The following is a 25,546-nucleotide window of genomic DNA, read 5'->3' on the forward strand; positions in this document are numbered from 1 at the left end:
CCAACTAGGGATCGAACTCGCGCCCCCTGCAGTGGAAGCGCGGAGTCTTAACCACCGGGCCGCCAGGGAAGTCCATGGAGGGGATGGGTGACGTTTTGATCGAAGTGTTCACTTGTCACCAGCTTGATGAAATTAAACAAACCAATAGTAACAGAAGTCAAACCATTTCTATTACGCAAGTACTTCCTTGATCAAAAAGCCAAAAACAAACTCCACAAAATTAGAAAAAAGCGCTTCAGTATAAGAAAAGCCATTGTTATGTCTCTTTTTTGCAAGCAACCATACAAGTAAGAACTTTTCCTAACCGTCTCACAGAAGCCGCCTCGTGGCTCGACAGCTTTGCTCTGCTAGGAAACCAGAGAGAGGGCTGGCTCTCCTCCGTGCCCAGACCCCAAGTGCCCGTGTTCTTCTGCTGCCCAAGCACAGGTTAACCATCATCACTTTAAACTGTTTTACTACGATGTCAACTACACCATCAGGTCCTCTGACTCAAAACATGGCCTGAGAATAAAACACTTCAGAGAAATGATTCTTTGGAACACTCTCCAGGCAAGCTGGGATTATTAAGGTCCACTAACAGGGAAGCAGAATTATGAGACAGAACACTGAGGAATTTTTCCTGAACACTGAGTTAGTTCAGACTCAGTAGAAGTCCCTTAGGGGGAGGCATAATAACACAGTTTCATTTGAGGCAGGCTGGCAGAAAGAGGAAGAAACAAAAGTAATCATGTATCAGATGAACAAGTGTCCCACGGGGTCTGCACCCCCAGGCCCCATTTAGCTATTGCTACCCACAGCACCTGTAACTCCCGGGGCAGGAATGAAGGGGGGAGGGGCAGGCTGTGCTGGACCATTTCTGTTTGTCGGGGGCTCAGGCTGCAGAGCTGGCGCATCAGCCCCCCAACCCTTCCCCTCCCTCCTGAGGAAGGTTCTCTTGCATCTTTAGTCAGGCCGGGCCTCAGCCACACCTCTCTGGCTTCTGCTTCACCCCTTCACCTTCCGTAGGGCCATGTGTGCACTGCAGTGAACGGTCCCACATTCCTTGGCCAGGTACCCGAGCCTGCATGTCCTACGGCGCCAGTGCCGAGAGCAGGACACAGATGAGCTGGCAGAGGACGGGGGATGGGAAGCAAGCTGGCCGGACCCAGGGCTGAGGAAGGAGAGGACAGTCTGCACTCCACAGGGCAGTGGTGATTCCATCTACACGGCAGCCTGTGAGGGGGAAGTACACACCTGCTGGCACATCTGCCCCTCCTCTGAGGGAGCCTGGGGTCTTGGGGCTGATACGTGAGCTGGGAAGAACGTCCAGCCTTGCAGGTCCTCAGCGGTTCCCGCTGGGACATCAGGAGGCACATGAGAGCCCCGGGGCCCCACAGGTCTACTGAGAACACAGTCTGGTGATAAACTCAATCTCAGGAAACCACGGCTAAAGACTCTTCCTAAAAGCTCAGTCCTCATGGCAGGAAAACAGTTAACTGGATGCCTCTCGGGGAACAGCCTCGAAAGTGATTAAGAAGAAAGATGACTCTGTTCCTCTAAAGGGTCACACACATGAAGTGCAGCTCCAGTGACTTCCAGGGGATATGTGGGGATGGGCTGGGGGATGGGGTGCGGATGGGGGTGGGGATGGGGGAGGGGAGGGGATGGGGTGGGGGTGGGGTGCGGATGGGGGAGGGGGAGGGGATGGGGTGGGGAGGGGATGGAGGTGGGGGTGAGGATGGGGGTGGGGTGGGGTGCGGATAGGGTGGGGGTGGGGAGGGGATGGGGATGGGGGAGGGGATGGGGTGGGGTGGGGATGGAGGTGGGGGTGAGGATGGGGGTGGGGTGGGGGGTGCGGATGGGGTGGGGGTGGGGAGGGGATGGGGAGGGGGAGGGGATGGGGAGGGGGAGGGGATGGGGTGGGGTGGGGCTGGGGCTGGGGATGGGGTGGGAGTGGGGATGGGGTGGGGGTGGGGATGCGAGGATTGGGATGGGGGGATGTGGGCAGGGATGGGGCACTGGCATGGAGGGTCCAGTAGCCAGGCTGTGAATACCATATTCCAGTGTTTCCATGTTAGCAGAACACTGAGCCCCTTGAGAGAATTTTGCAAACTCAGACATGTATCATTAAGGGCACCTTTGTTTCTCAAAACACAACAGCAGAAATGAAAACTACCGATGAATTAATAACAGATACACTTCAGCAAAGCAATTTTTAAAATGTCATGTTAGCATGCACGGAAAAGGGCATATCTTTTAACATAAATCTTAATAATTCTTCTCCTGTGGGTTTTTCCAAGAAACTATTCCTAGATGTATAATGTTTTTGCTGTCATAATTCCTCTTCAGAAGATTTCGTCATTTAAAATCACATCTCATATGAAAACAAAAAGCTATTTGGGTCAGGAAATCATCACCAGATAGCCAGAAAGAGTTTCACATATAAACATAATGTCTGAACATAAAGTCAGTAAGTCTGTATTAGTCACACAGCAGAGGCTGGGGACACTATGGAAACGCCACGTCAGAGCTCCTTCCCAAGCAGAAATGAATCGCACTTGAACTACCCACCATTACCCACACCCGAGCCTGTCTTCTTCTCTGGTCTGCTGTGCCCTGAGATGCACAGGGAACGTTGCAAGAGGGAGGCTTCTGGGCCTTTGGTATCAAAAATCTACGTCGTCAGGCTCCCAACGATAAGAGGTGCTGTTCACAGGAAAGCCACCTCCGACACTTAATTCACACCATCGTCTGATGATAATCACTCGTTTCTTAAGCGAGTATTTACTGAGCATCGAATACGATGCCTCAGTGCCCTGGGCTCTGGGATCACAGCAGTGAATCTGCAGCAAGAAGCTCACACCATCCGGCAGAGACGCAGCCCTGCGGGCACACAGGTGCTCACAGGAAACACAGCAGGGCCGGGGGAGGACGACGGGGTGCTGGCCCCAGTGGACGCGCGGCTCAAGAGGCATCGTGCATGGAGAGAGGGAAAGGCCACGTGAGATTCCAGATGTGGTTAAACACCAATGGGCTCAAGAACCTTGCTCAGTGCGTCCGCAAGTCTCCATGTTTGTTCCTGACACCAACCTGATGGAACAGGAATCAGTACTGTCCTCATCGCCTAAGGCTCATCAATGGTCATCACTGTCAGGGGTGACGTGGGCTTTCATCCGAGCCCACCCTCTGCTCTGAGCTCAGTGTGGCCACATCTCTGGAAGCACCTCTGCTCTGGGGACCGTCCACCAGGGCTGCAGGCCACAGAGGCCAGGGGGCCGAGCTCTGCGGACGGGTCTGGACCTTCCAGACCCGGCTCGGCAGGAACTTCTCCTTAAGACAACGAAACAGTTTCAGATGAAACTGTTTCAACGAAACAGCCAAGCCACAGACTCCCTTGTTTCTGACAGTGAAACACGAGCTGGGAGGAAGGAAGATCGCGGGGCAAAGGAAGCCATGAGCAGGGACTTCAGGATGAATGTTCAGGAGAGAAGGAAACGGGCACTTAAACCCCAGATGGATGCTCCAGTCAAGAAACCCAAGAATGGGCCTTCCCTGGTGGGCAAGTGGCTGAGACTCCGCGCTTCCAATGCAGGGGCCGTGGGTTTGATCCCTGGTCGGAGAACTAAGATCCAGAGGGCAAAACAAAAAATTTTAAAAAAGGAAAAAAAAAAAAAAAGAAACCCAAGAATAACAGCAAGGGTCCTCAAGCATCAGCCAGCACAGTGACAAAGAAGGGGACAGTCGTTAGGGATCTGGGGCACTGAAGTGGACGTGTAGGAAAGCCACCTTCCAGGAAGGTGTTCCAGGAGCCTGGGGCCCAGCACCACTCGGCTGGGGGGCTTGGGAACAAAGGACAATATGGGGACGATGCTCCCAGCGCCTGAGGGACTGGGGAGGTGGGCCGAAGAGGAGGGCGTCAGAGATGGATTCTTCTCTTCTCCTGTTGTGCGATCAGGACAGTTGAGTTAATTAAACCATCAGGCTTTAATCAGAGACCATTAGACAAGCTCTAAGCAAACCAGGCCTCCGCCTGCAGACGCCTCAGGGTTGAGAAATCCACACCCAGGACAACCAGTCACAGAGGGCTAACCCTCCCCAAATAAGGTGACACTTAACCTGTAGCCAATCACGTAATTTCCCTGCTTTGTTTCTGCATCTCCTCTATAAAAGCCTGGCGCTCAGCTCCTGGCTGGTGTCTCCCGGCCACTCCCACTTGTGGCACTGCCTGATTTGAACAAACTTTTGCTCAAATCAAACTGTTACATTTTTTAAATGCCTCAGTTATATTTCAACAGAACTCAGAGTTTATAAGAACAGCCGATTACATAATTGGTGCTAATGAAAAAGATTATATTTCTAGATGAACGCTTAATAGACCAAAATAATATTTGCTATATTTTGGTATCTAGGGGAAAAAAGCATGTATACACCACCATATTAGTGGTTTTCTTTGAAACCCTGGATCACATTTAGGTTTTAGATGTCTGGATCTTCTCTAACTTCTAAATAAATATGCAGAAGTTAAAAGAGTTTATAATTAGAAAACAATAAAAAATGTATATACGTGAGTATCTCATAAGGACTGAGAAATACATTTGCCTGGAGACGAGCTGATCAAATAATGAAGCCTTTAAATGGAGCATGAAGTTAGAAAAATGTCCAGAGAAGCGGTTAAACTGATAACCGTAAAAGCTATCAGAGGTCTTACAGAAAGAAGAAAAACAGTGGTAGAAACGCCCAGAGTTTCAAACAAGAAAAAACTGAGATGCTGTTTGGAAACCTATGACAGAGCTTCCAATACCTATTTCTCAAACCACACAACACCGTTACCGACAGCGTTAGCTAGAGATTTCACGTCGGGGCAAAAACACGTTTCTGAGAGTGGGTGAGCAAGGACTTCCAGACAAAATACTGTTCGAGAGGAACAGCTCTGAGCACACGTGGGAGTGACCCGCCACGTGGGGCAGCCTGGCAGCCCCCCAAAGGGCCCCCGTGTGCAGAGAGAAGGGCACGATGGCTGGGCCCTCACCTGGGGGACAGTTTATGTATATGGGGAATGCCGATCACAGAATGACAAGAAGACAGAAATAATGAGGGAATTGTCAAAAACCTAGATAGCGGCTGCAAGTCCCAACTAAAACCAGAATCTCTGACACACTTAGAATCTCGGATACACTTTTCCCTTGACCTGCTGATAATTTTTTTTTCATATTTATTTATTTATGTATTTGGCCGCGTCGGGTCTTAGTTGCAGCACTCGGGATCTTCTGTTGTGGTGGGCGGGCTCTTCATCGTGGAGCACGGGCTCTCTCGGTAGTTGCGGCGCTTGGGCTTAGCTGGCCCGCGGCATGGGGGATCTTAGTTGACCGACCAGGGATCGAACCCACATCGCCTGCACTGGAAGGCGGATTCTTAACCACTGGACCACCAGGGAAGTCCATGACTTGCCGATAATTTAATCTCACAGGAAGCCGAGCTAACTGCAACGTAGGGTCTAACTCTGATCACCTGGGGGAAGGGCAGAGCCCAGGGGCAGGGATGTCCAGCGGGTGAGGACTCCGAAGTGCGTGCCCACGAGACAGACTGCCCGTGGTCAGGCTTGAACTCCGAAGTGTAAAAGAACTGGTTTTAAAAGTTCCCAGAGAATATATGCACGACCGGAAACTCAAAAGGAAAGATGCTTCAAGAGCAGTGGGAGGGCTTTCCAGAATGAGGTTCTAAGGACACAAATGCGAACTACCTCAGCGGATGAAAATGCAGAGCCACCTGAAGGCACTGATGTGATGCCCCAGGAAGCGGCCAGAAGGACTCCACAAAAGGATCGGGAGAAGGGCCCTAAGAAGAACATATCACGGCCGTGGCAATTCAAGACGCTGAAGACCAGAATGAGCTTAAATTACACTGGCAAAGATGCTAACGACCAAAAACAAAGTGTGTGCGTGTAGGGAGTGCTGCCTCAAGTTACGCTCGAGAAAGGAAGAACGAGAGAGACGCGGAGCCGCCGTTTGGGTGGATGGAGGTCCTCAGACACAGGAAGAAAGGGAAGGGCCACCTTCCGACGGGAAAGGAAGAACAAAGCCCCTTGACAGAAGGGAAACGGCGGAGGAGACTGGGATTTAGAGATCAAACCACTCCTCCCCACAGGCTGAACCCACCCCAGCGGACAGAGGAAATGCAACCAATAATCTGACAGATCGGGCTTCCCTGGTGGCGCAGTGGTTGAGAGTCCACCTGCCGATGCAGGGGACACGGGTTCGTGCCCCGGTCCGGGAGGATCCCACATGCTGCGGAGCGGCTGGGCCCGTGAGCCGTGGCCGCTGAGCCTGCGCGTCCGGAGCCTGTGCTCCGCAGCGGGAGAGGCCACGGCAGTAAGAGGCCTGCGTACCGCAAAAAAAGAAAAAAATCTGACAGATCCTGGTGAACCTGGGATCAGGGTCAACTCAACAGGCCAAAGAAGGGCACATCTAGTCCTCATTTTCATAAAGAACACAGCAACACGCCTTGCAGACCATCTGGAAAATCCTAGAACAGTGTATTCGATGAAAGGCTGACTTAGGAGAGGAAGTGAGACCGAGGAAGAGTCTCTTCCAGGAGATGCTGGCTATAGTCAGTTACAGCAGAGATGATGGGGCAGCCGGGGAACAGTCTGGATGGAGGAATGAGAGACGCTCAGATCTCATCTGGCATCCGTCAAGCTCCCCCTGGATGTCCTGGGCAACAGGATGGAGCGATGGGGGCAGCGTGACACTCGTGCGAATCATGGGATCACTGAGTTTAGAGTGATTGGGACAGTCTCTTTAGTGAGCTGGGAACATTAAATGAGGTGGCAGACTTAGAAAGGGACATCTGAAATCTGTGACATGAGGAATAGGAAAAAAAAAAACACCATAGAGCGTAGCCTTTCAAAAAAGAAGATAACCCTGAACTACCTCCCGGGGTCATGTAGAAAGGAGACCGTCAATTTTCTTTCTTTCTTTTTTTTTTTCCCTGCTGCACAGCTTGTGGGATCTTCGTTCCCGGACCAGAGATTGAACACAGGCCCTTGGCATTGAGAGTGTGGAATCCTAACCACTGGACCACCAAGGAACTGAGATCATCATTTTCTACATAGCCCCTCAAAACACGGAGTGAGGGTCTGAAGTCACAGAAGACAGGTGTGTGCTGAAGCGACTTTCTCCGAGTCGGAGGTGCCTGAAGACAGCAAGGACACTGTGGAGCCAGGGCACAGGGGCCACAGGGGTCCAAGCAGGGGCCAGTGGCCACTCGTCAAGGATGGGGACTCAGCAGGATAAACGTAAGGGCCTTATCAGTTGCTGCTGTAACCAATCACCCCAAACTTCACGGCAAAAACCCGGTGTCAGCAGGGCTGGGTCCTCCTGGAGGCACCGGGGGAGAGCGTTTCCTCACTGCTGCCCGGTTCCAGGAGCTGCTTGCATTTCCTGGCTTGCGGTCCCCTCCTCAGGTCACTCTGTTCCCTGGTTCCGACCCCACGTCTCCTCGGGCCCTGATCCTCTTCCCTCCCTTATATGAAGATCCTTGTGATTATACTGGGCCCATCCGGATAATTCAAACACCTTTCAACCTTTAATTGAATCCCATCCAGAAGACCCCCTTTGCAATGTAAGGAAACGTATTCTCAGACTTCAGGGATCAGGAAATGGACATCCTTGGGGAGCCATTATTCTGTCTAGCACAGGCGTACTTCAGCCGCAGAGATTCCGTGAATGCTTCCCTGGGAGGCCTGCGGCTGAAGAGTCTGTCCTCCCCTGTGACAATGGCCCTGACACACCGTCCCGGAACCTTCAGATCTAAACTGTAAAATAATTCTTCCGAAGATACTGACAAAGTTGACCATGTCAGCTTGAGTACAAGTTTAACGTAGTTAATTATATATAAACAAGGAACAGATACCAATCTTTTGCAAAAACACTCATGTTAACTCAACAATTAAATATTAACTTTTTAGTAGCCTGTAAAGTTTATTTCCTTGCAAACCCCTGCTTACGGGCTTCCTTAACCATTTAAACAGAGCGACATACATGACCACGGAAGCTGGTGATGACCCTAGAGCTGCAGGCCAGCTCTGGGGAAAAGGCACGAACGCTGGGGGGAAAGTCGTGATTACAATACAATTGCGCAGAATTTGCTGTCACTCTGCTCTTTCTGTGCACGTTTAATCACCAGGCATTTCCCTTGTCTCCAAACGCAACCAGAAGTTAGTCTTTCAAACACAGCTTCCCACTTATATCTCCTTTCAAATTCAGGCCCAAAGGAGAGGTTTTAAAAAGGTCTATCAAATTAGAAAATAATTTCCCCCCTGTATCTCAAGTCAAGAGAAAACCTATCCACACAGATTATAATCAAACACAGTGTAGGAACGATAAAGCCACAAGTAACACTTCTGATCAACCGTTTCTAGCCTTTAGTATATTAAGTGCATTTCTGCAGGACTGTTAACCAGAAGCAAAGCTCACTAAACAGGTCAGCGAGGGGGTGGGGTGGAAGCCCCCGGACGCAGACCCCAGCTCCCCACACCAGGGCCTAACTGCAGAGAGCCGGGCCCCGGTCGCCTGGCAGGCCCTTGGGGTGGTCACCTTGCTGTCCTTGTCTGGCTTGGCCGCTGAGCTGCTGTCGGGAGAGGTGGGCGGCCCGGGGAGCACGGTCACTGGGCGACCGCCAGGCTCAGTCTCCAGGGAGGCGGCGGGGAGGCTCGGCGGGGCCGCAGCGCAGGCCAGCGGGGCGCCGACCCGGCCCAGGCTGCCAGCAGCCACGTGGGCAGGGGGACCCATAGGGCCGGGGGGCTGGGGCGAGGCCAGGGGGTGATGGGGCAGCCCCGCAGCGCTCTGAACCTGGATGGGCGTCACGGCCGCCGTGGGGCGCTCCTGGCTGTGTGCCGAGACTGGAGAACGGGAGAGAAGAGCAGAGTGTGACTTGGCTGCGTGCCGCTCACCAACCCCGCGCCAGACCAGCGCGCCTGTCACAATGGTTAAGAAACCACGGTGGTTTAGGAGCGCTTACTTGGTCTTGGCGGGGCCCCCGGACACCACCCTTCCAGATCCCGGGATCAGCCCCCTGTCTGCCGAGTGCCTGCGAGCCCACTCCACCCAGGGACCCAGCGACACCCCTACAGGGTCAGGTCAGGCTGGCCCCAGAGCGTTTTTATTATCACTGTTCTCCCTTTTCTCAGTAACCATTTTCCTTCCTTTGGTTATTCTGACAGAACTGAACAGTGTTCTCCACCACTGTTACCTAAGACTCTTGGGAGGTTTTCAGTGCTGTAGAAAGAAGACAGCTATTGAAGGTCCGGCTGGGTCTGAAGCAGAGCTGTGATGAAGCTCATACCAGACACTCGGCACGGCGATCCTCAGGGCGCCACGCCGCTGCAGCAGTGGGAGTCGGGGTCACCTGATCTCGAGCACAAAAGTCACATTTTCAAGTACTATGGACATCGCTAGGGTCCACCTAATTTCCTTCAGACTCTCCACCTGTAGATCAGGCTTGAATTCACGAGCCATGCAGGCGGAGTCGAGTGGCTGTGACTAGACTGTGCCTGCCTGTCTCCTAACGCTCTTCATTGATTTTAAAGTTCCGTCTGTCCTTCTCAGCATCTGTTGTAAAAGGTCTGATGTCGGTCGGGGCCCCCTTCCTGGTGCCACCGGCCCGGCCCCCCTACCTGTCCTCACAGCGCTGCGCGCCTGGTTGACGGTCATCTGTCCGGACATGTGCAGCAGGACCTTGGCCTGGGGACTGGTCTGGATGTGAGCTGCTGACACCACGGCGGTGGGGACCCCGGGACCGCCGGCCATGCCGTTCCCCGGGGGCTTCTGGGCAGGCGCTCCTGCAGGGGAAGTGCTGGCCGGTCCCCCACCTCGACTTGTCTGGCCGGCGGTCGACATGGGGACTTTACCCTGGGAGGCGCTGGTCGCTGCCCTGCCGAGACAGAAGCCCAGTCCATCAGCAAGACGTGAGACAGAACAAGTAACGACCAGAAAAACGACGCAGAGCTTACAAACAGAACACGTTAGGAAGTGAATGGAACTATCTGCCCAAGGGTAAGAAGAGCAGATTCAAAGAACGACGGCCCTGAGGCAGAGAACGGTCTGGAAACTGCGTCGGGGAAAATCACACAAAATCACACGTCACTCTGCTCAGGGACATACAGTTCCTGGTCTCAGCTCCCACCTGAAGCTAAACATCCCCACCAGCTTCCAGGCCCTGGAGAAGTCGCTCTGTTAGACGACAGGGTCTATGTTGTCACGGCTGTATCCACGTGCCCTGCCCTCCTCCTTATCTGCCCCGTGTACACGTGCGTGTGCGCACACACTTTGCAACGTCCCCTCTGGCTTCCTTCGAACTACCTTAATCTCATTCATTTTTCAATCCTGTCATTCCCAGCAGCCTGGCCGAAGGCTCAGGCCTAAGACCTCGGGATTCTACTCTGTTTCAGGTGGATTTCTTCCTTCTGTGACCCTTGATTACAAAGCACGATGGGTTATTTTTTTAGTAAATTCCTTATTAAATACTCCTGACTCAGTAAAAGTTCCCTGAAAGCAGGGCCACGTGCAACGGTTCTTTTCCATTCCTCTTATACATGCACCGTTATAGGGGTACAGCCAGCTATCAACAAATGTTTACTGGTTGAATTTAACTAAATTAGGTTCACTGTAGCTTTACGTGACGTATTTTTTTAATATCCTAAATTCATTTAAATAACAATTCTATAGTAACTTTCTACCAAGCAGGATACTTCATTAACTTGAACCTCCTTATTTACCATGAGGAGTAACAGAGAATTTACTGTCAGTAAGCATCTCTCCAGAGCCTTTTGGATAATTTGTATTTGAATCTTATGAAAATGTTTTCCTTCGCTAACTTGATTTTTTGTTGTTGCTTTGGTTTCTCTCCCTCAGTTGTTGTGGCTTTTTGTTTGTTTTCTTCCCACCAGGGAAGGCCTAGCTGCCATCTTCTGGATGTGAGCGTAGATTTTAACATATACCGAGGAGAAGGTTTATAGTGATGAAAAATCTGCAAGTCAAATGAAAGCTAACATGCTGTCACCTTCTGCAAAGAGAATGATTGTCATCTGATTAGGCTGCTGGCCAGCCTCTGAATCAAGGCCAACAGCTGACAACATGTCAGTTCATTCAACTATTTACTTAAAATCAGGGACTTTGAGAAATGATTTAACACAGTGAAGCTGGCCCATTTATGAAGAGCCAGGTGGCCCAAAACTGGGGCTTCCTCAATGATGATGCCGTTATAGGTCACTGCATTCGTTCCAGAGCCACTTTCCTCAGTGCCCAGAAAGGGGACTACCTTTAAATAAAGTGAAGACTATACATCTATACACCTAAAGGTCTTGCTTTCTACTGTCCTCAAACACGGTTTCTCAACCTTGGTGACACTTGGGGCCAGAGAGCTCCTTTCTGCGCAGGCGGTGCCGTGCCCTGCAGGTGTCCCGTGCGTCCCTGGTCTCTGTGCCCTGGAGACCAGTAGCGCTCCCACTCCGCATCGTGACAATCAAAAATGTGTCCAGCCATTGCCAAATTCCCCTGGGGAGCCAAACTGCCCTCATTTGAGAAGGGTGAAGGAGCTATGTCATATTGAAGGAATTCTGTTTCTGTGTTACAGAAAATAATTGTGAGAATTCAGAGGTGACCGCCAAGCTACTGGAATGGCTGGCTGGCTTTCAGCCCCTCTTCACCAGGTGACCTCAGACAAGTTGCTTAACCTCTCCACCCCTATGGGCTCGACGGCTGAGTGGGGATCGCGACAGCACATACATCATCAGGGATCTGTTTAAGGACGTGGCGTTAACGCGTGTAACGCGTTTAGAAATCTGCGTGTCTCGCATCTCGTAAGCATCACGTAAACACTGGAGTATTAATAATACCGCTTTTATTTATATTAAATGCTACCTTTTTAATTTTCTGGCAGAAAAATATTGAAAATGGTGTCGCTGAGTCTTCTCACATGTAACTTAAAGCAAATAATTAAAAACCCAGTATGTTTATTGGTAGAAACGTACAATTTCACATACACCCACGTGAAGAGTAAGCTAAAATTTGGAGAATCAGAAGGGATTTCGGCAAATACAGACAGGGATCTTTAAAATGCCGGCTGTGTAACAAGCAACTGTAGTGGGAGGAGGAATCCTGGACAGGCTGAAAACCATGGGAAAGGACCAAGCTTCTCTGTTTAGAACTCAGAGCCCTACCTTGTGACGGGGGCCACATAATTGCCAGGGAAGACCCCTATCTTGCTGGTGTGCATGGACGTGCCCTTGAACCAGCCGTCCTGGCAGCGCTCAAACACGAGAAACATCTCCCCCTTCCTCAGCTCCAGCTCATCCTCTTTCCGGGGGGTGTAGGGATAAATGGCAACATACCTAGAAGAGGAAAAAACAGTTGATTTCCAGCTGAGTAACAGACAGACCACAAGATGCTCCAAACTCTTCTTTGGCACAAAGCCTTGGATGTTTCATACAAAAGTAAACAGAAAATACGATCCTTTAAGCTGTGGGCAGCCTTGGTCACTGTCCACTGAACTGCCACCTACATAGAAAAGACAGAAGCCTCCTGACTCAGAACTGCACAGCTGGTCCTCCCGGTGTGAAGGCGATGATCCCTCCAAACGGTACTCGTGGGTGCGAAGGAATTACTACAGCTTCCCAGGGTGCAAGCCTGCTGTGGGGCGTCAGGTGCCCACGGGGAAAACTGAGCCCTTCAGATGGCCCTGGTCAGACTTAGGAAGCAGCCCCGGCAGGAACATACGGTCCGAAACCCCGCTGGGAAGCTCGGCACATGGCTGAACCCGAAGGCCGGCCGCACCCGCGTCTGTGCGCTCAGCCAGGGAAGACATGGAATTTGCAAGAGTCAAAGGCAAGGCGAGGGCAGATCGCAGAGAGCCCCCGACAGCTCCTCCGTGCGCGGGACTGTGCCCCAACACATGGAGCCCGCGGATCGGCGGGCCACGTGAACCAGGCTCCGAGCGTCTCCTGGGTCAGTCCACATAGGGGAAAAGACGCCAATGAGAGCTGCATTCGGCCACGGGGAGCCCCTGGACGGGATAATGTCCAGACTTTTCACTGTAGGGGACCTGCAGCTTTTCACGCGCTCGCTCTGCTAGGTCTGGCCTCTGCCCAGCCCCTCCCTGTTCCCGGGCATCCTTACGCAGGGGATGAAGGTGGGGACAAAGCCCCGGCAGGAGCGGCAGAGGAAGGCCGGGAAGACCCGCACTCAGCAGGCCGGCTGCCCGGCGGCCCATCCTCAGACCCACTTAGTTTCTGTTTCCTAATGAACGACACGCACGACCAAGCATACGACACCACCCTGGCACCAGCGGCCCCCAGAAAGCCGTTCCCCGCGTCCCTGCTCGGGCTCCGTCCGTGGCCAGAAGGGACGCTGCACTTACACGCTGGGGCGCGTCTGCGGCCGTGAGTGTGTGGTCTGGTCAGCGGGTCCGGCCACGGGTCTGGAGCCCATCCCGGGAGCAGCAACGGCGCCCATGGGGGTGGCCTCCTGGAGCGGGGGCGGGGGGAGAGGAGGATTCATAGTCTGGAGAGAGAGACAAAAAAGAAGAAACAAATGATTAATGCACATCTTTCACAGCAAAGAGGAGGGAAGAGGAATCAGAAACCCATGAAAAAAGACATCGGTGGAATCCACGCAGAGCAGAAGCAGCTGCCCTGTGCAAAAGGCTCCTTGGAGAAGAGTCCTCTTTGTTACCCTTTAAGATCTCAGAGCCACAGCGACCCCTTCCCCAAACAGGTAAGCCATCACACCTGGGAGAAGGGAAAGAAAAAAATGACACAACTGCGTGTAATTTCAAGATTGATGGCTGCAAACCAGGACCAGGATCCAAATGCCTTTCAAGGGGGCGGCTATAATGTCACCCTGCTTGCTAGGGATTAATTTGTGATTGTTTCTGCAACCCGAAACTTAAAACACCACGGAAAACAATTTAGCTGCACTGTATGGCAAACCGTCCCCGCAAAAGAAAATCTCCTTTGATGCCTGGTTTCCCAAAACCACACACAATAGCAAGCCACAATCACTGGGCCATTGCTGTTACTTTTGTTTATTCTCTTCTTAGCTCTGCCAGCTTTTGAAATTGAGGACTATCGAGGCTGGTAATCTTTAACAAGTACACCGTGAGCAGCTGCTGGTTCCTTTATGGGCTCTGCCTACAGGACTCCGTGCCTTTTCAGAATCAATGGAGCAATTGTTACCTTCTGATCTATACACCCCGGATAATTCTTTAGGGTCTGGGTACCGAAACTCCTGGGAAAACAGGCACACAAAGACCTGCCCAAACCCCTACCTCGCCTGCCCTCCCCAAATCTTTGAACCGTTCCACGTAAACACCGAATCAAAGGAGAAATAAGGAGGCTGAAGGCTGCCCCTTGGGAGGTGTGCGTGGCGTCTCCACATCAGCTTAAAAGAAGAAAAACCCACGGTTTCTAAACATAGGGAACAGCAATTTGTTTCTATTTTTTTGGAAAAAAATTTAATCTCATCAACGTGTCCTCCATCTGCCTATTAATGTACACAGTTCCAGAAACAAAAGCAACTGAGTAGAAAAGGATATCAAATTTCCAGACACATGCTGCACCCATTTCACACATTATATTTAATTTTTCGACCTCGGAGAAGGCTTTTTCCACCCTGCAGCCGCGGCAGGACACCCAGTGCAGGATAAACGGCGCATTGCAGTCCCAGGGTGGCTGGGGTCCTGGCGACACTCACAGAGCAGGCCGCCCTGCGCCTCGGGGGCAGCTCCGGGGAGGCACACACGGGCCTGCAGCCTTTACCACCTTTAACCAGGAAAGGTTGAGCACTCATGCTGTTGGTCTCAGAGACAAAGTGGACACAAATCGAGATAATCCTGGTAGAAGACTCAGTGCACGTGACCCAGGCGGGTCCTGGGCAAGGACACTGAACAGAACAGCAGCCGGAGGGCGTGAAATCACCCCCAAGTTGTCTCCTCCAGTCTCCCCAGGCCTCACCTCAGAGCCGTGGAGCCGTGGGGGGCAGGTGACACAGGGGACAAAAGGAGCCCAGGCCACCCACCCCTGGAATCACTCAGAGCAGAGCCAAGGGCCCACTCGGCTGAGTAGAATTCCACTGACAAACGGAGGAGAGGAAAACTGTCTGCTGCATCTTCACGTCAGTGACACAGAGGCTGTACTAAACTGGCCCTATGCGGAAAGAGACGAAATAAAAAAAGGAAAGACAATCTAGGGACCTGATAAAAACACAGGCCACGCTGGTGGTGACAGAATGTAAGAACACATCACCTCTTAGAGTTAAAGAATGCAGTAAGGGAATGTCTGGTGTAGGTTGACTTTTACAAAGAGCGAGTCAGGAGGCATCTGAGACCTGGCACGAGAGAGGAGGGTCTCGAAGATCCCAAAGGTGGTGCTGCGGCAGAACGCAGCTCGCTCTCTCACGGGTGGTGCTGGTCAAACTGGGCAGACTTCTCCCCATCGCTGGGCTGCGTATCTTCGGAGACATGTGCACATGTGTGTGCGTGTTCGTGGGGGGATAAGCGCACAGAAAGACTAGCAATTACTCAGGCTCCCCAGCGTGGCTGCCCCCTGGGGCCGGTCAGATGCCAGGGCCCCAGCGTGTCCAGGACTGGGCCGGCCAGGAGGTCCCATGGGCCGCTTGGTGAAGACCCCACGCCGAGAGAATCTGGGGACGTGGACGCGCGGGAGCGACCGCGTCCTCCCGTCACTGCACGGCTGGGCGCCGGGGGCCAGGACACACCCTCCTGCCGCAGCAAAGGCACCTGCGGGCTGCTGGGAGTGCAGGACACCTCTGGTCACGACAGCGTTCAGAAGCCAACACCACGCTTGTCACTGCCGTCACCAGACACTGATCTAAAGCAGCGGGGCTGGGAAGCGCGCCCGTGCTGAGCCGCAGGGAGGAGCTGAGGGCCAGGGGAGCAGGGCCAGGCCTCCGGGGTCCAACGCAGGGGACCAGATGTTGGCCACGCTGTCGCTGAAGCGGGCCTCTGCTTGTGCTTCTGCAGATCCAGACCCTCTCCTACCCTCTCCAGGGGGCGATGGTCTGAGGCCAGAACGACAGCCTCTGAATAATACTTTGCTTAAAACCAGGGCTCGGGGGGCAGGGTCTGTGGTGGGAAATGGTCACGTCTGCCCTGCCCAGGTTCTGTCCCCGACCCACTGATCTCTCGGAAGAGATAGCTTTACACCGTGGAGGATGCCTAGGGTTTGGGGTCAGAAACGTAGATCCTAGCTAGCGCCGGCTCAGCCTTTGAGGGCCGCCCTCGGGCTCCGTCCAAGAAATGTCCTGTATGAGTGACCAGTTCCAGGCCACCGACGGGCCACATCTGCTAGTGGACGGAGAGAGTTCAAGGCCAGACTGTGGCCCCCTCCTCTCTCCCCTCCCTACACCCAGCCCCAAGGTGCCTGGGGGCCGAGCTCCACGAGGTCCTCACCCTGGGCGAGGGCTGCAGGCCGCTGACCAGGAAAGCGCTTTGCCTGGATGGAGCCTGGGGTTCTGACGGTAAAAGGTCCATGTTCTTTCCGACCGTCCTTCACGTGTGTCTGCCCTCACGTGTGCCCCTCCCTCTTCTCCAGGGTAGAAAAGTGGCCGGTGGCACAGACTATGGGCATTTCTGATCCTCTGAGCAAAGACCATTTAATATCCCCCAATCCCGTCATCCTTTCTTCCTGAACATCCAATTCCAATGAACCCACTTTCAACCTCTCTCCAGGGTCTTCTTGTGTCGTGAACTCACGCAGGTGCTTGGCCACCCAGGGGACAGCAGGAGGGGCGGCTGGTCATCCCTTCTCGGGGCAGCAGTGCCACCAACTCCCACAGCATCACCGCCTGCACACGGCCACACGCGTGCAGACACCTGAGTGTTACAATGAGTAGGAAACAGAAAAATGGAAGCACTTATAACCAGCGATTCAAAAGAAACACTCAGGTGTCAGAATTCAGTAAGATTAAGAAGGTGGAAAAGTGAGTTTTTCATCTCATCTGGACACTCCCAGGAACTCAGTCAGTCACTCGTGGGCACAGTTATGAAGAAAAGAAAAAAAAATTAGAGTATATTTAAAAATGCCAGAGACAGATGCTTGGAAGATGATGTCGGAAGGGGAGATGTAATTAAGAATTTGGTAGATTAAAAAAACCTCTCTGGGAATGGACTTTCTCTCACCAATTGCCTTTGACATGTGAGGAGACACACCCACACCGTTCACTGACTTTGCAGAAATGCAGCAGCAGGTCAGGGAAGCGGCCCTGGCGGCGCCCCGGGCACATTGGAGGCTCAGGATGGAGGCTGCTGTTAGAGTCAGACACCGTCTCACTGTCCTCGTGTCCCCATCACCCAGCTCTGTCCACGGGAGGTAACAGACCCTCAGCGAGGGCTTCGCGAACGAGAAAGCATCCCGTGCGCCTGCCGCCCTCAGGGCAGTCTCATATGGATCAAGGGCCTTGGTTCCTGCGACGCCAGGGTCCTTCTCTGTGGTGACTGTGGAGGTTCTGTCCACATCCTGTCCCCCTTCTGGTCGTCAGAACTGCTGCCGATTCCAAACGCTTAACTTCTGCTTCTCACGCTGCCAAGCTGGGCGGTCCCGTCCCTACGTCCAGAATCCTGCCCTGACCCTCCAGACCCTCCCACCACGGGCGACAATGGACTCAGCACGTCTTGGCTATCCTGAGAACATGACATCATTTAATTTTGTTTCTTTAAGTGTATACACACACACACACGCACACACACACACACACGCACACGCACACACACACGCGCACGCACACACACATGCACACACACACACTCACACACACACATGCACACACACGCGCGCGCGCACACACACACACACACGCACACATGCACACGCACACGCACACGCACACACACACACACATGCACACGCTTGTTTTAGTTATGGTTACACACTGTTGGGTGCAATCTGATTTCAACATGGCCATGGACTGTATCTGGCCTTTTCTGACCTGGCTACCTTGTGACATCTTGTAGCTAAACACCTCTCAGCTGGTCCAGAGGGTCAGGGATCAGCCATCACTTGTTTCACAAGTTCACACTGTGCACAGGACACGAGAGCAAGCTCTTCATCCACCTCCCCTCACAGGATTAGCTGGGAAAAAACCCTCCGTGCCATGAACAGTCTGATGTCTGAATGCGATAGATGTAATACCAGTTTTGCTTCTATTATTAGATAGTTAACATTTTAACTGTTACTTGTGAGAGGTACAGGACAATATGCTCATAATCCCACTCTGAATAAAAGATTAAAAAGTCTCAACTTATGAAAAAGGTGCTGGAAATAATGTTCACGTCCTAGTCCAGCAGAGGTGCTTATCACCAAAAATCCACACCGGCAGACTTCCCTGGTGGTCCAGTGGGTAAGACTCCACGCTCCCGATGCAGGGGGCCCGGGTTTGATACCTAGTCGGGGAACTAGATCCTGCATGCACGCCGCAACTAAGACCCGGTGCAGCCAACACAAATAAATAAATAAATAAAATAAATAAATAGGGGGCTTCCCTGGTGGCGCAGTGGTTGAGAGTCCGCCTGCCGATGCAGGGGACACGGGTTCGTGCCCCGGTCCGGGAGGATCCCACATGCCGCGGAGCGGCTGGGCCTGTGAGCCACGGCCACCGAGCCTGCGCGTCCGGAGCCTGTGCTCCGCAACGGGAGAGGCCACAACAGTGAGAGGCCCCGCGTACCGCAAAAAAAAATAAAAAATAAAAAATAAAAATAAATAAATAAATAAAATAAAATGCACACCAGGAAAAGCCTGGTTTCCTTCCCACCATGCCGCCTACGCTTGCTGTGATCGCACTCAAAGTCTTGGGAAAGGTTTCACATTTTAAACAGGATACTTGCCAGGTTGATGGAAGACACAGAGGGTACATGTTACCGAGATTTTTCCACTTAAGCCTGACATAGTAAATCCAAAGCATTCCTGCCAGCCGACCAGGGACTCTGAGATCTAGACATCTCCCGGGGTGACAGGCAACAGATCTGCTTATAATTAGTTTTCCATTAAATGGAATTGGCATAGACGCAGCATTAATAAACCGTCCTCTTGCTGGACATGCAGGCTCTCTTGTATAATCCTGGGATAAAATGGCTGAATGTAAATTAGTTTTCGTGTGTTCATGCTCTCTCGTGACCTGTCGCATCTATATGCCCTAGAGTGCGCCCAGTTAAGATCAACTGGTAATTTACTGTATCGTAAAATTGTCGGCCCACAAGGGCTGAAACTCAGACAGCGCTTCGTCTTTTCCACTAATTAATTTTTGTAAGATAGAAAAGTCAGTCTCTTTTCCCTTAAGAAATGAAATCAGAATTTTTCCACGTGAAGTAGTCATCTGGAGATGGAAATTCCAACAGGTTGTGAATGCCCTGGGGTGGGAAGGAGAAGAAAGGGAGGGAGGGAGGGAGGGACGGAGGGAGGGAGGGAAGGGAGGAAAGGGTCTTCTCTGGAGATGAGAGGGCACGAAGATTGGGCAACTCGGCTCTGCTCAAAACACCCAGGGCCAAGAGAACCTCAGGGGAACCACCTTTTCATAAAAATTACCTGACTTTCACCTTCTCCCTACAGGAATCAATGCAACTTCTCCCACCCCAAACAGCTGTACTATCAAGGAAGCTGTCATTGTTCCAGAAATATTAACAAAAAACTTTAACTGGAACTTATTAACGTCCATTTAAATTCAGGAACACGCTTAACTCTATGAAAAGCTTTCCAAAGTCTACATCAAGCTAGGTACTATACATCCCACCTTATTTCAAAGTCGGCTTTCAGTTATTCCTAAAATGCATCAAGACAAAAGAAATATAACGTAAGAAAACGAGGCAAAAGGTCAATGAGGGGGATGGGACCAGATGGAGGCAACAATCTGACTAACGTGCAGTGAGGTCCTTGCTGGGGGGTGAGGGGAGGTGCACATCTGTCTCTGAGCAGCTGAGGAGAGAGAAACAGAATTGGCAACATATACAAAGTCCACAGCCTGAAAACAAACCCGCGCGGAGAAGCCTCCCTGTTCCCGGTACAGACAGCGGAGAAAACCCCAGCAACGAGCCAGACCGACCCCGGGGCTCTGAGGAAACCAGCGAGCATGCTGCACCCGCCGTGGCCCTCAGCAGAGGCGGATGCTCTCTCACGGTCACCTCCCTGAGTTCCAGGCAGTGCCGCCTCCCCGAAGCAGACACGACTCTCACGTTATACGCGAGGGCCAGAGGCTCAGAGAGGCTGAGTGACCTCACTGCCGTATCACAAAGGAGAGGCTGGGCTGGACCCCAATCACCGACCACACTGTTGCCTCTGAGAGCATCACAACTGGGAGAGATTCTGTAAAGCAAGCTAAGGGCTGGGGTCCACTGGGGAGAAGGATTTAGTGACCTTTTCTATCCTCATTCAACTCAGCACTGGAAGAAACAGTCTGAAAGTGTAGCGAGGCAGCGGCCGGGACGAGAGAGGCTGGTTCCTAGCAGCTCCCCTGCAGGTTTAGGAAACATGGATTTAAGCCACCGTGCCGCTGCTTCCCGAGGTTGAATTTCTTGTTTCTTCCTTTTCAGTTTTCTCCCCACAGAGTTCTTCTTCGTATCAGCTTCCCTCGACTGCCCTCACTCTTCCTGTTAATTTCCCCGTTAGGCTGTCTGAAAGCACTCAGCGGTTTTGTTCAGACTGTCTGCAGGCGGCGGGGCTTTCTGGAGAATCATACATCTGATAACCTCCAGGGAGGCCAGTCACACAGACCAACAAAAGACCAGGAACCCAAAAGGGGAACTGTAATCGGAGACAGGAATCCGTGCGTCGCGTGACCCGAGGCAAACCATACGGCCTCTAGGATCCCAGCTCCCTCAGTCCTTCGATAAATACGCCTGGTCTAGAAACCCAAAAGAAGCAAAGGTTAAGCCTTCAGAAAATCAGGCTGACCTTTAATGAAAATTAAAAGTTCTCCCCGGAGCTCTTCCTGTAGCCTCAGGCCACCGACCCTTGCCATTAAAATAAAGTGCTGGCTATCGGCCTGAGACTTTGTGATTTTTTGCTAAAATGAATAGAGAGAGGATGAGAGATGGAGACCCCACCCTCACCAAGCATCATGGTGAGCTGTGGTGTCAGGAGGGCGGCAGCCAGCCCACAGGGCTGCGCACCTGTAAGCGGCAGGCACGGGGGTCCGGCGGGAGGCGGTGGTGCACACTCACCGAAAGGGCGGCCGGGTAGGGGGCCTCTGGCGGGACCGTGCACGAGGGGCCGGTGGTCACTGGGCTGCTCGGGGGCGGGGTCACAATCAACCCGGTGGTACTTATGTGGACCTGCCAAAGAAAGAAGAGTGAATAAAAGAGGACGCACGCACAACAGATGAGACCAGCTAAGCCCCGGGCACCGAGTCACAGCTCAACATTCAAGACGCGCACAGCTCCCGTCACTGGGGGAAGGCAGAATCCCCTTCGGGTTATCCAGCCCAAACGTAGAGGCCCTAATGTGTGTTAGATGCCGGGGAGCCACTTGACGAACACTGGTCACGATTTCACATACAGGATCCACGGCTGCTGGCCTTCCCAACAGCCGCTGCCTCACGTGAGTGCTGCCGGGACCTGCCTGGCCTGCAACTAGCCCGTTAACACCTGCCCAAGGATCCTGTTCCGGTGGGTTGTCCTGAATGCTCGCCAGCCCACCAACTCATGAAATCTACACGACACGCTTAAGGGATCGTGCCACCTTCAGGATCATTTCCCGTGACGTGTACCCTTCCATGGGGATGCGTCATTAAAATGCAGCTGCCCGGACCGCCGATCGCAGGCAACTAAAACCTTTCAGGGAACAGGGTCAAGCCAAACTAGCTGTTTTCAAAGGTGTCTTATCGGGACTTCCCCGGCGGTCCAGTGGTGAAGACTTTGCCTTCCAATGCAGGGGGTGCAGGTTCGGTCCCTGGCCAGGGAGCTAGGATCTCACGAGCCTCGGGTCCAAGAAACCAAAAACATAAAAAGCAGAAGCAATATTGTAACAAATTCAATAAAGGCAAAAAAAAAGAAGGTCCACATCAAAAAAAAAAACGTCTTTAAAGAAAAAAAAAGAATGGGTGTGTTAGCCATAACACTACCCAAGATTAACTGATTAGTTACTCAGGTCATTTCATGGCAGGCGTTCGGCTACCTGACCAGTTTCGCTCCCGCTGCACCCTGGGTGTGACTACAGACCGCGGGCGTGGGTTCCTGCACAAACAGGAAGCCTTTCCTCCACTATTAAAGGAATGTGGCTGGCTGCTACCTCGTCTCCCCAGGAAACAATGTTCCACCAAAATTGCTGGGCTTTTTGTAACAAAAACTTAACCCCAAACCTAGTTTCCCCAATCCCAATAATTAGGAAAAAGATTATCAAGACAAAGAGAGGCTTAGAGATCAGTTCCCAGACGGCCTGAAGGACTTTCATTTCCTCCCAGGCAAGGAAAACCAGCATGCTAGCACACAGCTGATTTTCACAGGTCAAGTCTGAGCTACGTGGAATCCACATTCTTGTAAAGCTACACCTGTACCTGGCAGCTCATACACTGACTGAACCTAGGCAGAGCCAAGGGGCACCTCCACAAAGGCTCCCCGCCAAACCTCAGTTTCGGTCTCTCCTGTGAACCAAAGTCTATTTCCATTCAATTTCTAATGAGACGCACATGGATTTTTCATCCTAGGATAAAACCTAGCGGCCTCTAGCTATCCTATTCAAGAAACCCGTTTGTGTACGTACTCTCAGGACAAGTACGTACTCTGATGCAAGTTGGCATCACAGGAAACACGAGTCTTTCTTCAAAGATAAATGAGGCTCCGTTCAAAGTGCACGCTGTTACCTAGGAACCTTCGGGCTGGGAAAAACTTGCCAAAACTCAGCTTCCAGGGCCTGACCCTACAAGCCGCGGAGGAAGTCCTCACTAGTGTCTGACGTCTTGCCAAGAGCCCCAGACCGGGAGGCAGGGTGATGAGCTCGAACGAGCCCGTGAACTTGGACAGTCACGTTGTGAGGGCGTGGGGTAGACCACAGGCCGCCTGGGGTCTCTGCCCGCACGGCCCTGGACGTGGAGGACCCTGCAGGCCCCAGTTCCACGCAGGTAAAGGAAGAGACAGAGTCACCAAAGGATGACTAAAGGCAGAAGCAAGCGGCAGGAGTGACCAGGCCGAGCGGGGCAGGTCTCCAGAACGAATGCCCTGAGCAGGGAGGGCAGCCTGGCTTTCCACTGTGCTCACTCCTTCCCGTGGGGCTGCACACTGGCTTGGCTTCCTCCCCGGGAAAGGGCTACGTGGAGAGCGGGGAAAGCAAAGAGGAAAGAGTGGGTGGACCTTCTTGCTTCCCCTGAAGCTGCTGGCAACACAAAAATGCTACAAAGCACTGAACATCACGAATCACTCCTGCAGCTAGCAGAGGGCACAAACATTGAGGGCGCGGCCGGAAGAGCAGACAGACGCCTACCTGCTTGTGACACCACGTGCTTCACAGACGCCCATCACAGACATCTGTGCACACCTGTGCTGGGGACCTGCCTGACAGCACAGCCTACAAACGACCTTCCAATTCACGCATTTGACGGTGCCAGAGTCACCGATACGATAACAAGCAAGCTGTCTGCTCCCTTCTGTCCTGCAGGATTTCGACGTGACAGCGTGATCTCTAAGTGCCATCCGGAAACACGAGGACGAGCCCGGACAGGGGAGCTGACCCGGAGGCGACATCACAGTGGCCTGACCCCCTCCACGTGGCTTTCGTTCAGGTGCGAGGGGATGAATGTTCACTGCTGCAGGCCCCGTGCTTTGGATTTTCTCATCAAAGCAACCAAACCGCGTGAAGCAAAAGCAAGAAGGACACGAGGCCCAAAGCAGGAGACACATCCAGCCTAGGGCCCGTCACGTCTACAACAGGTCCGTCCTGGGTTGGGCTGGGCTGGTCCTGCTTCACTGTGGCCCACAGTGCCCGGTGATGGGCCCAGGACCTGGGGCCGGGCGTGCGTGCCGTAGCCGAGGCTGGAGAACCCAGGCAGCGCTGCAAACCTCTCCCATCTCTTCTAGAAATAACTTCTCCCTGAGGCAACATGTTAGCACTGAGAACAGAACCTGTTAGAACACGGGGAGGCCGTCTTCATGGAAACAGAGAGGAGAGCCCGTTTCCCCAGTTACTGCACCCAAGACACAAACAGCCCCGCCCTCCCGTGCCCACGCCCAGCGCCATGCCCGACACCGGGGTCTCTCGGACAGACGCTGGGTGACCCGCCTTCCCCTCCACCTTCTCCACGGCCACAGGCGGCTGTCCACACTTCCAAATCTGTGCCCTGCTGAGCCGCCCCGAGTCCCAGCAGAGGCTCACCTTTTATTTCAAGAAAACGTCACTGTGGATGCTGCTAAGGTCACGAAATGAAAAACAGTACCGCGACCCGATTTTCCATAGGGAAGAAGAGCCCTCGTCACCAGCCCCTCCGTCAGAGCCTCCCTCAGAAAGGGACCTGCAGCTTTGACCCCTCCAGGGGTCACCCCCCTTGTACTCCTTGCTCAGACCTGGAACGGGTCTATTTCCACAGGCTTGACCCCTTCCTGGTTCTCCTCTATACACTGTCCAAGTGACTCACTCACTCAACACGTGTTTATGTTGCTTACTGTCTGCCTGACGCTTGGGAACAGCAGTGAACACACAAAGCCCTCTGCCCTCTGCCCTCTGCCCTCTTCCGTGTGTGTGTGTGTGTGTGTGTCCATGGTGTATCTGTGTGTGCGTGCCGGTGTCCTACTCCCCCTGCAGGGTCACGTGCCACGGCCACACGACCTAAAAAAACGCTGCTGAGCCACAATCCCATTCAGAAACTACGAGATCGTGTGGACCTGCAGGACGGGGTCAGGTGGCATTGCGCTAACCTTGCTAAGGAAGGCCACACGCTGCGCTGTACATTTTTATCCCGTGGTCCAAAACAGGCATGCATCAACCTGTGTAGTATATGTTTGTTTTTACAAAGCACAGTGGAATGTATATAAAACCTGCATGAATTTTAAGATGAAACACAAGACTTGAAAGCCGTGTCTCCCGCTGCGGCAGGCTGCTCAGGACCCGGCTCTCTGGCCTCTGGTGGTAGAGGACACAGCTGTTCTCTGCCTGGGTAACTGTAGCTGCCTGTGACCTGGGTGGCCCCCCGGCCCGGGGCTCAGTCTGCCCACAACTAGGGTCTGACGCACAGAAGCCTATGTCTTCTCCATCCTGGGTCCACGGTGCATGCACGGCGCCCAGAGCATCTGTAAGAAGGCACTCGAGACCTGTTTGCCAGATGAATTACCAACATTCCCAATCATCGTGTGTATTTTTATTAACACAAGAATAACATGTAGCTATGTCTTAAGGCCATGCAAAGTCTTGATGGACTAACGAGTTAAAAAAAAAGGGGGCTTCCCTGGTGGCGCAGTGGTTGAGAGTCCGCCTGCCGATGCAGGGGACACGGGTTCGTGCCCCGGTCCGGGAAGATCCCACATGCCGCGGAGCGGCTGGGCCCGTGAGCCATGGCCGCTGAGCCTGCGCGTCCGGAGCCTG

The 25,546-nt window shown here is 52.8% G+C and overlaps 1 protein-coding gene across 8 annotated transcripts in view; it reads right to left on the minus strand.

Annotated features, from left to right (window-relative positions):
- Positions 1–25,546, minus strand: part of SH3RF1 (SH3 domain containing ring finger 1) — a 161,246-nt gene that overhangs the window by 13,365 nt on the left and 122,335 nt on the right. For 6 of the 8 annotated variants that reach the window (XM_033857515.2, XM_073805712.1, XM_033857518.2 and 3 more), the window contains 5 exons: positions 21,202–21,312; positions 13,393–13,535; positions 12,197–12,367; positions 9,653–9,909; positions 8,574–8,878 (listed from right to left, as the gene is read on the minus strand). In XM_033857515.2, the coding sequence (XP_033713406.1) occupies positions 8,574–8,878; positions 9,653–9,909; positions 12,197–12,367; positions 13,393–13,535; positions 21,202–21,312 (987 nt within the window). The remainder of the gene's footprint in view (positions 1–8,573; positions 8,879–9,652; positions 9,910–12,196; positions 12,368–13,392; positions 13,536–21,201; positions 21,313–25,546) is intronic. The other 2 variants (XM_073805713.1, XM_073805710.1) reach the window with 1 other exon arrangement.

The sequence above is a fragment of the Tursiops truncatus genome, chromosome 6 (assembly GCF_011762595.2).
Source record: "Tursiops truncatus isolate mTurTru1 chromosome 6, mTurTru1.mat.Y, whole genome shotgun sequence".
In the NCBI taxonomy this organism is placed as follows: domain Eukaryota; kingdom Metazoa; phylum Chordata; class Mammalia; order Artiodactyla; family Delphinidae; genus Tursiops; species Tursiops truncatus.